The sequence below is a fragment of the Rattus norvegicus genome, chromosome 17, assembly GCF_021556685.1.
Source record: "Rattus norvegicus strain SHRSP/BbbUtx chromosome 17, alternate assembly SHRSP_T2T, whole genome shotgun sequence".
Taxonomy (NCBI): domain Eukaryota; kingdom Metazoa; phylum Chordata; class Mammalia; order Rodentia; family Muridae; genus Rattus; species Rattus norvegicus.
Window position 1 is genome coordinate 7,864,875 of NC_141550.1, and position 15,842 is coordinate 7,880,716.

General features: G+C 44.0%; 1 protein-coding gene across 11 annotated transcripts in view; it reads right to left on the minus strand.

Moving 5' to 3' along the window:
• Positions 1 to 144: 144 nt before the first annotated feature.
• Smad5 (SMAD family member 5) overlaps positions 145 to 15,842 on the minus strand; it is a 29,286-nt gene continuing 13,588 nt past the window's right edge. For 6 of the 11 annotated variants that reach the window (XM_087591411.1, XM_087591414.1, XM_087591412.1 and 3 more), the window contains 6 exons: positions 14,602 to 15,167; positions 11,729 to 11,980; positions 10,691 to 10,810; positions 9,380 to 9,601; positions 6,442 to 6,698; positions 145 to 5,276 (listed from right to left, as the gene is read on the minus strand). In XM_087591411.1, coding sequence (XP_087447537.1) covers positions 5,133 to 5,276; positions 6,442 to 6,698; positions 9,380 to 9,601; positions 10,691 to 10,810; positions 11,729 to 11,980; positions 14,602 to 15,004 — 1,398 coding nt within the window. In that variant the 5' untranslated portion in view covers positions 15,005 to 15,167 and the 3' untranslated portion in view covers positions 145 to 5,132. Of the gene's footprint in view, positions 5,277 to 6,441; positions 6,699 to 9,379; positions 9,602 to 10,690; positions 10,811 to 11,728; positions 11,981 to 14,601; positions 15,168 to 15,842 lie in introns of those variants that run through there. The other 5 variants (XM_087591418.1, XM_087591419.1, XM_087591420.1 and 2 more) reach the window with 2 other exon arrangements.

Sequence of the window (15,842 nt, forward strand, 5' to 3'; positions counted from 1 at the left end):
AGTGGTGAGGCATGCACGCCGGGTCCACACACCTCTGCCAACAGCACTGGGGGTTCTGCCTTGGTCTCAGCCTCCTCAGATCGCCACTACATGAACCATGGAGGAGGGCAAAGTACAGGAAAATAAACAACGGCAACACCATGAGCAGCTTTTGAAGTTTATTAAAACAAAGTATTAGCAAACAATATGCAAAAACAAGTTTCTTAAGAGTTATGGCTTTGAGAAGCACAGTATATAGTAAAACCTAGTACATTTTTATATGTATCAAAAGGTAGCAGGGCTGAAGCACACTGCTAGTTTAGTCTTCTAGGACGTGAAGAAAGCAGAACCAGTACTTGTGAGCAGACTTGCGGTGCGGCCATCCCTCGGCTCCACATCCTCATGTGAAGTATCGTCCTCGGGGAGGGCACACTGCAGCTGGCCGCGTAGAGAGCACAGTGCCCAACCGCCATGCCTACGACTCGGCCAAGCAGCAGCTCAGCCAACGGTAGCGCAAGAGCACAGCCGCTCTTCAAGACCTTCCTTCTTCGAAAGGGCTCGGGACTCTCAGGCCTACCTGGAGTGTTGGTGTGGCTGACACCGGTTCACAGTAGGAAAGTCATGGTTTAAGGCGGGGCGGGGCAAGCATGTGCCCAGCTGCACACAAAACTCTCAACTTCTCAAAAAGAGCAACTTCAAACAAATCCTTAAAGAATAACTACTTATGCTGATTTAAAACCTAAGTTACCTGGACAAGTACACCAATGCCTTCTCTCTGCTGGGGACACTCTGCTCTTGGACGCTCTTTGCTGGGGAAGAGGTCATTACTAAACAGCCACCATCACCAGCTCAATGTTCTAACGTGTATTCATTCTTGCGTTTTAAACACATCGCTGTGCATTTCCTCTGTGCGTCTGGCATACCATCCAGTTGTAGGTGTGTCCCGAGTTTTGTACAGTGCTGGGCACTGCACACTGGACTTCATGCCTGCTAAGTCTCTACCGCTGACCTACAGCCCTAGACAGGGTGATGAACTCTTTCTTGAGTGCCCCAGGAACGCAAGGCCTGAGGACACTATTAAATCCTGTTACCCTTCTTATCAGCACGCTGGAACCCACCCAAGTCCACAGACCTGTCCAAGGTGTCCATCAAATAGAAGTCTGTTAGTGCAGAACAAATGCCTTAATTTTTCTTCTCATAAGAGCATTATTTTAACAAGAAAAACTTCTAATAACTGGTTTCTCCCAAAGGGGAAAATCCTACTGCTGTGAGGGAAATGCCCACCTAACTGGAGATTACTTTCAAAAAAGATGCTCTACATAATAGCAGAGGCCACCTATAAACCATCACTATTTAGCTGTGTGTGTATCGAGAACACGCATTTCTGCTGAGGAGAGCAGAGGATTTACTCGGCAGGACAAAGAGGAATTCAGACAAAGCTAACAGATCTAAAACCAAACCGTCACCAGGGGCTGGATTCTAAAAGTCATGAGAGGGCACTGTACGTGGCGGTGTACGCCTGTGATCCCAGAACCCAGAGGCAGCGGCAAGAGAATCACTTCAAGCTCAAGGCTAGCCTACACAGTAACTTCCAGGCCAGCCAGGACTGTACAGAGAGACCGTGTCTCCAGACAACAACCAACTTTTAAAAAGAAATAAAGAATAGTAACTTTTAAGAGTCTTCGAAGCAAAGAGACAGGACTTTAAGAGAGACCAGTGACAGGGACTCAAGTGCTGCCAGGGAAGTGACCAAACAAGATGGGAGGATACAGAGCTGAGCCACTCGGTGCTCTCCGCAGCAGGAGCACAAATGACACCGTTGACAGGCGTATCCTGAACCAGACTTCACTTCTTCATCCACTCTCTCTTCCGATGGGCACCATGGGCAGGGATGGAAATGCTTCCCACAGTCCTCTCAGGCAACAGGGAGACTGAGGTAACCCCCAACTTTTACAGTTCACTTCCCATTGCAATGTTACTGCCATTCTCGTCCCCGAAGGGTGTCTAACCTGCCAAACGTCCCGAGAACAGCACACTTCCTCCCTGCACCATTGGTGTGGACTGTCGAGTGTTCTCCTAAGCAACCTTACTCCTGGACTCACCTTAGCGACTCAGCCACGCCTGACTACTTCTTACCAGCAACCATGGAACATAGAAAGTTATTGTGTGTGCGATTCATATCCTGTTCTGTTTGTTTACTGTTTTGCTTTTCTTTTTTTCCTCCAAGACAGAGTTCCTCTGTGTAGAAGTCGCTCTGCAGACCAGGTCGCCCTCAGAAACCTGCCTGCCTCTGCCTCCAGAGTGCTGAACTGAAGGCAGGCGCCACCATTACCCAGGTTTTGCTTGTTTAAAACTGATTTCCTCCTCCAATTTTCTCTAATTCTGGGAGGCCCACAGCATGCCTACTTACAGCCCTTAAATCCAGTTTGGTGACATCAGCAAACGCACCTCTTGGTTCTGCTCTCTCTAGGCAGCACCTTGTTGCTGTAATTCATGGCTGAGATTTGTTTCTTCCATTTATCCAACTGAGGGCAAACTTTATTATTATTTGCAAACCTATCTTTTTCCCTGGCAGGTATTAATTTATTTTGTCTGCTAAAAGTGTGAGTGCTGACCTAGGGACGTCGGTGGGCTGGCAGAGTACTTGCCCAGCACACACGAAGTCTGAGGCTGGGTCTCAGCACCACAGGAGCTGGCTATGATGGTGCATGGCCGTCACCCTAGCACTTCAGAGGTGGGGAACTGATGGCCGCCATCTGCAACTCAGCATGCTCAGGGCCAGCCTGGGCTCCACGAGAGCAATCTCAGGACAGAGACTGAACCAGCACTGGGTCTGGTGTGGTGGGAAGCTTCTTCAGAGGTCCTACTCCCTGTTCTCTGCTCTGCGGAAGAATCCGCACTTGCTGTCTTCCTCTCCCCAACACTCTCCTACCCACAGACGTCTGTATATCCTTAGACAGTACAGGAGCAGGCACTGCAGTCTCCCATTTACAGACCGCAGAACAGGCTGGGGTTTCTCCATGAAACTCAGAACAGCTAAGAGCTTCAGTCCTGCCACTTGCACAGACGGCCAATCACACAGGATCTGCAAGCCTGAGGCCTGTGATGTGATGACTGTGCAGAAGCGACATGTAGCCCACTGTTGGCAAAGGAACAAGCAAGGCACCTGTTTCCAGACCTCAGCAGAAATCACAGACAAGGATCCCCTGCCATTCAACAAGACACATTCCTACCAGCTTGTTCTTAAAGGCTGCCAAGAGCCTGCAAAGTACAGGAACAAGGAACAGCCTCTGTGCTCCAGTGTGAAGTGGCCATCTCTTTCCTGGGGCTGACACACTCACACTGTGGAAGAGTTATGCTTACAGCCCAAGCTACTGAAGGCCAGCAAGGCACCCCTCGGAAGGAGCAAAGCCGCCCCACGGCTACACTCTGAAAGTCAATACATAATGACACAGAAAACAAAAGGAACCCCCACCCTCCAAAGAAGCTGTTTTCCTCACAGAGGCAGGAAGGGCACTATGAAAGTCAAGCCAAGATAGCATTCTCAGCAGAGTGAGAATATCTTCTGCATATCTTCAAAAGGCACCAGGAAATAAATTCTCTCACTCTGATGGGCAAGGTAGGCCCTTTTCTTTGTCAAAGTAGTGTCTCCGTTCTCAGGCCATAACTGTTCATCCAACCGCTCCCTAGAAAGTGGTTACAAGTCCTATGGCCAAGGCACAGTGAACTAAATGGGTGTCTTAAGAGTGTTCACGCCTGACAGTGTTCTGGAGATTAGCACCCATGTAGTTCTAAAAGGATAAAAGAAAGAGGCAGAGCGCTGACGCAGAGACACTCTGCTCTCTGACATGTGACACAAACCGTCCCAGCCCTGCTGTGACTCATTTACACCAACAGCCTGACTCCTGGGCCCACTGAAGAGCTCTGATGGCTATGTTGTCGGCCCTTGTATGACAAGCCTGGTAGAGAGCAAAGGTGTCCACACACCATCTTTCAATAGCAACAACACCCATACCACTAGGGAGTTAACAGGCACCTCAGCTGGAGCTACAGAGTGACAGCATTCTAACTAGATTGTAACTACAGAGTGACAGCATTCTAACTAGATTGTAACTACAGAGTGACAGCATTCTAACTAGATTATAACTACAGAGTGACAGCATTCTAACTAGATTATAACTACAGAGTGACAGCATTCTAACTAGATTATAACTACAGCTTGAGAAGGCAGCACCACCTACAGCTGCCAACTCTGAATGGTAGTATGGTACAAAGGAGAGCCTAGGAAGCAAAGGGGAAGGAAGACCAGGCCACCCGACAGTCTTTTACATTAAGACAGTCAGTCACCCATGGTTACACTAAGACAGTCAGTCACCCACAAAAGTGCAAAGTGAAAAGGCTGGTGCACAGTGGAGCTCTTGAAACACCGGCCCAAAGCAGCAGACGAAGCTGAACAAGGCCGCAGAGCCACGGTGACTCATGTTACGTGGAACTTATGACAAATTTGAGTAAAGACAAATACTGGAGATTTTTTTAAAAGGAAATGTTTTACAAAAGATATATAGCATGAAGTCACATTACACTGACGAACACTTAGCAATATTAAATGTAAATGTATGACGTCCAGAAATCTACCACCTTGCTTTCACTGAACACCATGTTAGGACTGCAGTGTCCTTCAAATAAGATTCAATAGTTTCCTGTAAGTCCCTACTTTAAGTTTTTGTAAAACAACATATGCTTTTTCAAAGGTGGTAGGGTAAAGAGATTACCAGAGCAACGTCGTCTACTCCTTCCCACAATACATGCTCTCTAAAGGATACGACTCCATTCTGTGAGGCACTACCGTGTAAAAGTTAACAAGTTACACACTGTTGGGACAGGAAGCACTCTCCAGTTTAAGATCATTGCTGAACTTTTCAACAGGGGCAAAACACTCTATGTCGTTTACAATACTTTTGAAAGTTAATCACAATGAACACGAATACAAACAAATGTAATATCATAAAATACAAATGTGTTGGTCACAATTACGTAGAAAAAATAAGCCATAATATCTGTTTTTCCATGTCAGCTCACAGTATCTGTGCTGGAAATTCCTCTAAAATTAAAACAAGTCCACTAAAAATATAGTTGAAAAGAATACTTCTGCACTATGAAACAGAAGAAATGGGGTTCAGCGGAGAGCCCATCTGGGTCAGGACTTTATCCAGCCACTGCAGAGGCCCATGGAGGTGAATCTCAATCCAGCATGGAGTACTGGTTACATCCTGTCGGTGGTACTCTGCTCCCCAGCCCTGGAAATGAACAGACAGCAGAGCAAATCCCTCTTGAACAGCCACCAGTCCACACCAACTTTAACCATAAAAAGCTTAACTGTAGAAACACAGAAACTGTACTCACACTGAATAACTACAGAAAACCAGTAAGCGTTCAACATGGCATTAAAAGACACAGTTGCATTATTCAAAGCTACACTTCAACAAATCACAGAATCTCTCTGATACAGACCCACAGGGCTAAGCATTTAAATGTGGCAAAGGCCCCAGACTATGATCTGCTATGTCCTGCTGCGACACACGCTCACTGAGTAAATCAAGCCTCAGGCCCTCAAGGGACAGGCTGTTAGTTTTCATCCGATGAGACAGTGTGGACACTGACCAATCCTACCATGTAGTTTAGTGTATCAGTCACATCGAGCCATAGGCCTAAGGGTGAGGGGTCAACCAGATAAAGCAAGCTTCAGATAAAAACTGAAAAACATGTTGTTTTTTTAACTTTTATTTTCCTGATTTATCAAGTTCTCGGTCTTTCTCATTATACTAGCTCTGCTCCAGGGAAACTACAGGGATGGAGGAAAGAGAAATGGGGCAGAAAAGGGAACTGGACAATAAAAAAGCCACATTTCAAAAGATGGAGAGAAATTAGATTCAGATCACTGATAAACAGCAAGGAAACTGGACTGGGCTCAAATGCCAACTAGGAGGGAGCAGCTGTAACTGGTGAAACTCACCACTAGGATTCTCTCAACATTTTGTTAATGAGACACAATCTTTATAATGTTAGTAAAATCAGGCCATGGAAGTGATAGGCTTTATAAATCCTTTGCAACAGGTCTGAGACACAAGTAAAGTGATAAAATATTATAAATTTCCCGTGTCACTGTAATGGAGTCTGAGCCAGTCAAAATGTAATTTTAATATAAACATTTTCCAATAATTTAGTCTACTAGATGAAATACTTTGTAAACCCAATCCTTACCCATTATTAAAATTAACCATGAATTTTATGTGTAGACTACAAAATGAAATAACCTGTCATATGGTAAAAATGATAAATTCAAAAATTTCACTTAAATGTATGAAATTGAGTCAAAAGCACTGGTTATCTTCATCTAATAATTTCTATAACGCATACATGCTTACAATGACTGAAGTCACATTAGAGATCATAACTACTCACCTTGACAAAACTCATTCGAATGGTACACATCTTGGTGAGCTCATACACAGCCTCAAACCCATGGTTGACTGACTGAGCCAGAAGCTGAGCAAACTCCTGATTGTTAAAAATTTTGAGGCTGCAGCTGCTGGGAATCTTACAGACGGTGGTGGGGTGGAAGCCATGGTGAAAGTTGCAGTTCCTACTCTGAACAAAGATGCTGCTGTCACTAAGACACTCGGCATACACCTCCCCACCAACGTAGTATAGATGGACACCTTAAAGAGACAGGCAACAAGGGAGACGGCTTAGCAAACAACTGTGAGAAGCCAGACATCGCGCAGTGCAAACAAGGCACCCAGAATGCACAGCACACGCCAACAGTGTTCAGATCACAGCTGCCACTAGATGGCCTTCCGCAGCCAGAAACAGAGAGCCGAGCCTCTTGCAGGAGCTGGCAGGGTTATTACACTGTCTGACCCCAGGGTTTGGTTCCCTTTCCCAACCACCTTTTGTTTCTCTAGAAAAGAAAAGATGCTCTTTAACATTTCTTTTAATGAGTACTTTAAAAAAAATCATAATAAATGTTATTTAGCAACATTTTCCATCCTGCTTGCTAACAAAAAGCGACCACAGCATTTTAACCATCACCTACAGAAACCCAGACATACATATGTGACTTCAGATTACAGCTAGCTTTAAAACAGCAGGCTCATGGCTCATTTTACTTTCCCTTTAAAAGCCTTCTTTCCTTTTTTTTTTTTTTTTTTTTTTTTTCAAAAATGGAACTAGAGCAATGGCTCAAAAGTTAAGAGCACTGGCTGCTCTTACAGAGGACCCATATTAGAATCCCAACACCCACATAGAGGCTCATGACCATCTACCTCCAGTCCCAGGAGATGCCCCTCTTCTGGCCTCTAATGCAATACTCAGACACACCTGTAGGTAAAAATCTGTACACATAAAATAATATAACTTTTTAAAGTTTTCTAGAAATATACTTATGAGAAACCAGCTCTCAAAATTTAAGCTTTATTACTAAAAAACTGACTCACAAAATACTTTTCCAATACATCTAAGAATTATCTCAAGATTTTCTTCCCCACAGGTAGACAGGGCTACCAATTTGGTGTATATCCTTTAAACCTTTTCACATGCAGCACACATGAAGTTACTGTGGTGGTCTGAATATGCTTGGCCCAGGAAGCAGCAATTTAGGAGATGTGGCCTTGTTGAAGTTTGTCTTTGTGGGAGTGGGCTTTGAGACCCTCCTCCTAACTGCCTGAGGACAGTCTGTTCCTGGCTTCTTTTGGACAAAGATGTAGAACTCTCAGCTCCTCCAGCCCCATGACTGCATGGATGCTGCCATCTTCCTGCCTTGATGATAATGGACTGAACTTCTGAATCTGTAAGCCAGCCCCAAGAGGTGTAGCCTTATAAGAGTTGCGTTGGTCATGGTGTCTGTTGACAGAAACGAAACCCTAACTAAGACAGTTACATATAGGCTCCTATAGAATATATTTGTGTGCTTCCGGGAGCAAGGGCTTAGCTGTTTGTTTGGTTGGTTGTTTTTTATAAATGGAACTGGTGTCAGTTAGTCTGTTTCAGAAGCAGTCTTGCCTCACTCACAGGATAGCATGCTGCCACCCTGACAAGGAAGAATACTGCCCTCGATGGGCAGATCCCCATTACTGTCTGTGACCACACAATGTCAGCTTTAGCAGGATCTCCATAAATGCAAAGTCTGTTCAAATGTAAGTCACAGAATTATGTCAAGATACGGCATTTAAAACCTGTGGCTTGCTTCTGAGTAAACAGAAATGGACTAAGATCAAAAGACTCCAGAATGGGGATACTGGCAAGTAAGTAAAAACTGGTCCTAGCATTTACCAAAGAGATGTCCCTTAGGTTATCGTCACTGTAGTAGGGAACTGACAGATCAACAGATAAAGGAGACATATTTCACAAAAAAGGTCAGGGCAAGTTGACAATAAAATCAATAAAAACTGATTTTTTTTTTGGTTTGTTTAGGGTGGTGTTTTTGTTTGTTTTTTTAAAAGACAGTCTTGCTATGCAGCCCAGGCTGGACTTGATCTTGGGATCCGCCTGCCTTAGCCTCCCTCCCAAGTGCTGGGACTACAGGCGTGAGCCACTGCACCTGGCTTCAGGCTATTTTCCTGAATCTGCCTACAAGGAAAGCTAACACAATTATTGTTATCTGCCATGGTTACCGTCTCTAAGACTCAAACAAAGGAGCCACAACAGCAGGGTCTAAAAGCAAAGCCGCTCTGGAGACAGCACGCTCGCTCCTGGGGCGGACGCTCTGATGTGTGTACTGCATCCCACACGTACAGTACGGCCGACTAAGATCTACAGTGCTTTACAGGAAACAGATGCGTGAGGTTTCTGGATAGCCTCACTCGCGTTTACACCCCAAACTCACTTCCCCCATCCCGCTAATCTTACAGTAGAGATTGCTCCAAGTGCAATAATTCTAAATTACTAATCCCTCATTAATATGCACATATTTTTCCAAGATTTTATATACATACACACATATATACACAGACAGACAGACAGACAGACAGACAGTCAGACAGAGGCATTGCAATGTCCTAGTTACTGAGGATACATATTGCTGTGAACAGTGTCAATTCCTACCCCTTACATTCCAGTTAGGCCCTAACTTAATTCGCCCTAATTGGTAGGGTAAACACTCAAGAAGTGAACAATAGGATTCTATTCAGATTTTTAGTACTAGAAACAAAACCTAAGCAGAATAAAAAGGAGAGGACTAGTTGTATCTTTCTTTGATCACATTCTTTAACATTTACAACTTAAGGTAAATGCCATGCCTTAAGATTTTTTGGATGTTTCTGTCACCTGCTGCAATGAACTATGTCCCGCCAGTACAAGCAATGACTGGATTCAAAGGAATGAAAGGAAATGGCGAGGTCACCTTTCCCGATGTGCCGCCTGGTGTTCTCGATGGTTGAGTTGCGATTAACGTTGGACAGCAGCCCCAAGCAGAAGCGGCTCTTGTTATTGGCAGGGTCTGTAAACCCGTCTACTAACACACTGGTGGAAGACGCATGGAAAGCTTCCCCGACACGGTTGTTCAGTTCATAGTACACAATCGAACACCAGTGTTTGGGCTCTTCATAGGCAACAGGCTGAACATCTGAAAACAGAAGAGAGCTTTAATAACTGACTATCTGAAACACCAAGTCCTTTGCAAATTTACCATCTGTCCTAACTGAGCGTTATATGACAAAGAGAATGAGACACTTCATTTAAACTTCACTGACATTCATGGCTTAGAGTCCAAGGCAATTATCTTGGCCTGCTCAGACCGCTGTAATAAAATATCACTGACTGAGTGGCTTAAATTCAAGACAAAATAACAATAGCAAAACTACTGCAATTGTTTCTCAGTTTGTTCTAGAGGCTCAGATATCAAGGTATTAGCAGATGTGCCGTCTAGTGGAGTATGTGTGCATTTATGCCTGTGTGTGTGTGTGTGTGTGTGTGTGTGTGCGCGCGCACACAAGTGAGTGCACTCGCACTCGTGTATGAATGCAAGTGTGCAGATGTGTGCATGTAGAGATCAGAGGTCAACCTTTAGAAGGTGGTTCTTGCCTTTGATGTTTTGAGTCAGTTTCTTGTTTCTGCTTTGCCACATACTCTATGTTAGCTGACCTTTGAAATTTAGGAAATTCTCCTGTACCCACTCCCATCTCATTGTACAAGTACTGTGATTACAGAGCTATGCACTAGTTTTCTGTGTGGTGGTTCCAGGGATCAGAACTCAGGTTATCAGATTGTCTAAGCAAGTACTTTTCATACACGGAGCCACTCCTTGGCTTCCGCATCTAATCACGTAGAGACAATTTTATCTCAAAGACCCTAATCTCAGGAATTTATTTAAACCTAATTGCCTCTTAAACGGCCCTATCTCTAAGTAGCATTGTACTGAAGGTTAGGTTTCAACATAATCAGAGAGACTAACAATTAGGTCCATTACATTTCACACACACACACACACACACACACACACACCCGTCACATGTAAATCCCACCTCCCAAACCCCCAGAGTCTTAGTTCACACCAGCAAAAACTGTAAGGTTCACACTGATGTTATAGTCCAGGTGCTTTCACAAGCAAGCAAGATTTGGAAAAACCCAGTGGGAGATTACTCATTTACCCAGCGAATGACGCCCTGGGTTGTATTCCCAGCACTGCACAAAAGTAAAGTGGCCAAGAAGTTACCTCTGCTAGATATGCTGGGCATGATCTGAGGAATCATGTTGTTGCTTGTGTCCATAGGCTGGGAGTTATCCTGACCCATCTGATCGTCAGGTGGCATATAGGCAGGGGGAGGGGTATCAGCTGAGGGAAGAGAATGAGACACGTTAATTCCTCGAAGACTAAGGTCTTCATTCTGCCCAGAGCTATTACTCTAAAAGTATTTCTTAATTTACAGGGTTATCATCAGGAGTCATTACTGAGCACACACAGACGGAGGACTCACACTGCTCAGAGCAGAAGACTGCACACCGCATCCCCTGCAGGCCACCACCATCACAGCCGTCTATTAACTCACACCTCGGTAAGCCAGGACACCAGGATTAACAATAAAATGGAGCCCAAGGACAAGACTTTTCTTCTTTATAGTAATGTATGTTCAAGGAACCTGCAGCTCCTTCACAGCAGTTTGAGACACCACATCACCGAGTGCACACGCCACAGGTGACGTTACAGTACTGTCAGCACCATACACTGAGACATTCAAAGCTCTTTACAGTGACAACAGTTACTCTACTCTATTGTAACACCCCCAATAGCCATCATGCCCTATTAAATGGCTGGGTAATTAGCTTAGGAAACTGCATGTTAATAAAAATCTTTGGGCTTCCAATATTCAGAATTGTGAATTTTTGCAAATGATAGAGCTAGACTAACTTTCCTCAGGAACTATAAGACTGAAGAGAAGTTCTCTTTTGCCCCAAGGTTTATATGGGATATCTTGAGACAGAGCTACATAGGGCACTGAATGGAAGATGAAGTATTCAAATTTGTTTTTGAGACAACTCTTAACAGCAAATTAAACACTTGCACTTAATGCCCCAATTTCCAGACTTTTAAACATAATGGAATTTGAAAAATAAAATCTTATTTTTGTGGAAATAAATTCATCAAGAATATGTCATCAACAGCAAGATATTGTGTAACAGTTGACTCAGAAGACTGGCACTTAAAACAACTGCCCAGTTCTGGAGGTAGTTTTTTTCTTCAGTGCAGTCTTACCTGGGAGTTGAAATGGACTTCCTGGTCCGGAGCTTGCAGGGGAGTTGGGATATGTGCTGCTAGCAGGGGAAGGAGGATAGGGGCTGTTAGGAGATAAGGGGAAAGGAGTGCTGTTGGGCTGGTGGAAGGAATCAGGAAACGTGGCATTCTGGGGCATGTGCGGCTCATTGTGGCTCAGGTTCCTGAACTGAACCAGAAGGCTGTGCTGGGGATTGAATTCGTTGTGACGAGGCACTAACACTGGAGGTAAGACTGAAAGAAAAACAAGAATCAATCAGGAAAACAAGTCACAGCCAATCAGGAACCTTTTAGGGGCAGTGATTAAAGTTTACTGGTAGGAGGGACAGAATCTGGATTTGTATTTACATCATAACCAAACCCAAAAACCTTTAGCATTCAGCCTGTGTGAAGGACTCTGGAAACAGAGAGTCCACAAGGAAGGCATTTTCCATCCAAAAACAACCATAATAAGCATTTAATGCAATTAATGAGAATTAAAGAAATACCCACGTCCAGCCAGCAGAGTACCAAATACTGTGAAAATAATAACACCCGTGGATACTAGGAGCAGAGAGGCAGACAGGAGGGGAAGACACAGTCACTGATCTAGACAGATGTAAGATTACAGAGGGAGCTGAAGTCAGTATGTGGATCCATGAGAACTCTGCATTCCCAATGCTGAACACTTTCAGAGTCAGTCAGGGCTCGTGTTTAGCATTTAGAGAACTGGTTAAGGTCTCCTCAATGAAGCAACAATTCTCCAGAGTAAAAAGGCCTTCCCTTCAAAATCAGTCCTCTAAGTACAACTTCATCTGTAGTCCTTTCTGATTGTTTATTCTAATGACTTGGCCATTGGATTTTTGAAGTTTGGAGCTCTAAGTAGCTGTCTGCTTGAACATTTCTCCTCTCTGGCCACTCCCCACATGCTCTATCTGGATCCCTCTGGAGGACGTGTTACAATCTCTCAGCATTTAAATGAGTTTGTTTTCCATTATTCAATTGTCCGCTTTCTCTAACTCCATCACTAGTAGCTGATTATCTTCCCCTACAGGAACCTAAGCATACCAGTTCATCTCCTTTACAACTTTCTTTAGTTGATGTGATGGTTTATGTATGCTGGGCCAAAGGAGTGGCACTATTAGAAGGTAGCCCTATTGGAGTAGATGTGGCTAGCTTCTTCCCCACCAGGCAAACACATGACATGTAATTGGATAAATCCCTTCAGCATATGGCCTATGACTTGCTTCTAACCAACAGAATTATGGGCAAAGTGACGGGGAAGTGTTTAAGAATTCAATGCCCTCTCACAGGAAAATTCTCATTCCTGGCTCTGGAGAAGACAGAGCATCATCACATGCGTGCATGTCAGCACAGTCGGGTAGAGAGAAAACCTACTACTGTAAGAGAGAGTGGCAGCACAGGAACAAACATAACTGAGGTGAAGTACTGAGAAGAAGCCATGCAGTAAAGTGAATGAAGGTAGTCTTCAGCCAATAACCAGCAAAGCGTCCACTGGACTGTTCAGGAACCAAATCTTGTCACTACCTCTGCGAGCTTGGAAGTGACCCCTCACCTATCTGAACTTCAGGCTGGGGTGTAGCTCCACAGTAGAGTTCAGGCCTGACCAACACCTTGATTACAAACTCACAAAAGATGCTGCTAAGGTGACTAAAACCAGACCCCCAGAAAATATAAGGTAATGCATGTGTGTTGTGTTTAAACTCCCACATGTGTGGCTATTTATCATGTAGCAACTAAAATAACCAAGAACCCAACTTGTGTCTCAGCTGTGGGGAATCTATCTTGCAAAGTTCCTGGGCTGGAAACGTAATTCCCAATGTGGCAATATGGGGAGGTGGTCTCACAGAAGTACCGAGATGTCCTCACTGTGGATGTCTCTCTGATACATGAACGGGTTGCTCAGGCTGGGCTGTAGCTCCATAGTAGAGTACGTGCTTAAAATGCACAAGACCCTGGCTTTGATGCTGGCACCAAAGGAAAACTAAAGTAGGTTTCTTTACACATCTCCGTTCCCCTCCGTCCTCTCCGGCTCACTCACACCCATGCCATCCTTCTGTTCTAGGGTAGAGTTCATTACAAGACCCTCACCATATGGTCTCCTAATCCCTGGCTCTCTACCTTCCAATTTCTATTGTTACTATTTAACAAAAGCTAAAGTAACCTTTTAGCTTGCAAAGCTAATTACATGCAAACTGGGGAGATACATGTTGGCTTTGTTTTTAATTCTTTTCAGGAGAGTGAATTTATCCAGACTGTGTGATAATCTGCTACAGAAGCAATCAAAGGACTAAGATATCAGTTTATGTAATTCACTGCAAAAAAAAAAATACTGACCACTGTACCTAGTAAAGCGTATTATTCTAGACATCGAAGAATGAGAAATGGTTAAGGAAAGACCTCCCTCGTGACTCCCAAGGGTTGTCCTCTGATCTTACCATGTGCCATGACATAAACATAAACACACAGACACACACAGACACACACAGACACAAAAACAAAGTAAAAATAATTTGGTGAAAAAGACATGTAGAGAGAGAAAATGTAAAGCCAGAAAAGTCGGCAATGTGTGACAACAAAGTTCTCAAACAGGAGAGAAGGATCTAGTGCAAACGTGGAACCTGTGTTTAGCATGACAGAGACATGTAAACCACAGAAAGGAAATGGGTGTTATTAGAGAAAGTGAGGATCAACAGCAGTCAAGAGTTAAATGTCACAAAAGCTAAATTTAAGAGCTAAAATCCTTCTAAGATGGATTCTTTAACACAGCCTTTTAGCTAATAAGTCTAGCTATATGCAAATTGGTGAGAGACATGTTAATGTTTTGTTTTAATTCTCAGTACACTGAAACTTACCTGGACTCTCCACTCTCTTATAGTGGTATGGATTGATACAAACTTCTTTTTGCTTCGATCCAAAAGGAAACTCACAAATATCCAAAGGCTTTAGCTCATGATGGCTCTGCAAATCTGGCCAGCGCCAAACACGGCAATATATAACGTGGGGCAAGCCTTTCCTGTGAGAGACTTGCAAACGGCCGTCCAAGGACCTGGGGATAGTGACACACTTGCTTGGCTGTCCTGGGCTGCTCAAGGCTTTCTCCAACTCCTCCATGGCGCCCTTCTTCTTCTTCAGCTTTTTCACTAAAGCATCCACGGCCTTTTCTGCCCATTTCTCTTCCTCATCACCTTGTTTCCAGCCCAACAATCGCTTCACGGCTGGACTAGTGAAAGAAAACAGGCTGGCCATTGACGTCATTTGATACGAATCGTCAGAGCCTTTCCTGTAATCAAAGTCAGTAGACACGAAAAGCAGAATCACAGGAGAAGAGTCACATGCAGGCCTCAAGCACAAGGTCCCAGTGGAGGGGGAGTGACATTTAACTTTAAGGATCCCATATGCTTCTTCATTAGGACAAGTCCTGAAAGAGAAGGCAAAAGGAGCCTAATTCAGTCTAAGAAGACTTGTCAGCCAAGTGATGAACTTTTTATCAGAACAGAAGTAGAAAAGCATTCAAAGTAAAACAGAAAGCGGAAAACCAAAAACCAAAAAATGTCTCTCAAGTTCCTGCAGCCACCCACTCCCTTCTTCAGAGCCAAACAGTTCAGTGGCAAAGCAGAGGTTCACAGGGCCATCTAAGATGAGCAGACACAGAATAAGAGTTGTCATACGATGTACCAACCTGTCAAACACAGCCTAACACATATCACTACCAGGAGAGGGTCAACTATCTATTTTTAAAACTAAAAATAGTGAGGAGATTTAGAACACAAATGTTATTCAATTCCTCAAAATGGCAGTTTGTACTTTTACATCACTGGAGCACCAACTGCAATTAAAAAGACTGTGAAATAGCAGGTCAATGTTTAGAAAATGAACTCCAAATAAAAACTGTTTAATCAAGAAAGGCAAGGAATACTAGCAGACTCGATATGAAGCATTGCCTGATACCAAAGCCAGGTGAGAGCCTGACACAAGAAGCAAGAAAGCTATACTGACCAACTTCCCTGAACATCAGACCAAACTTCTCGGTAAAATTCTTGCAAACCTAATTCAAGAATACATTACGAACCTGACACCTGTACCATTTTGGTAT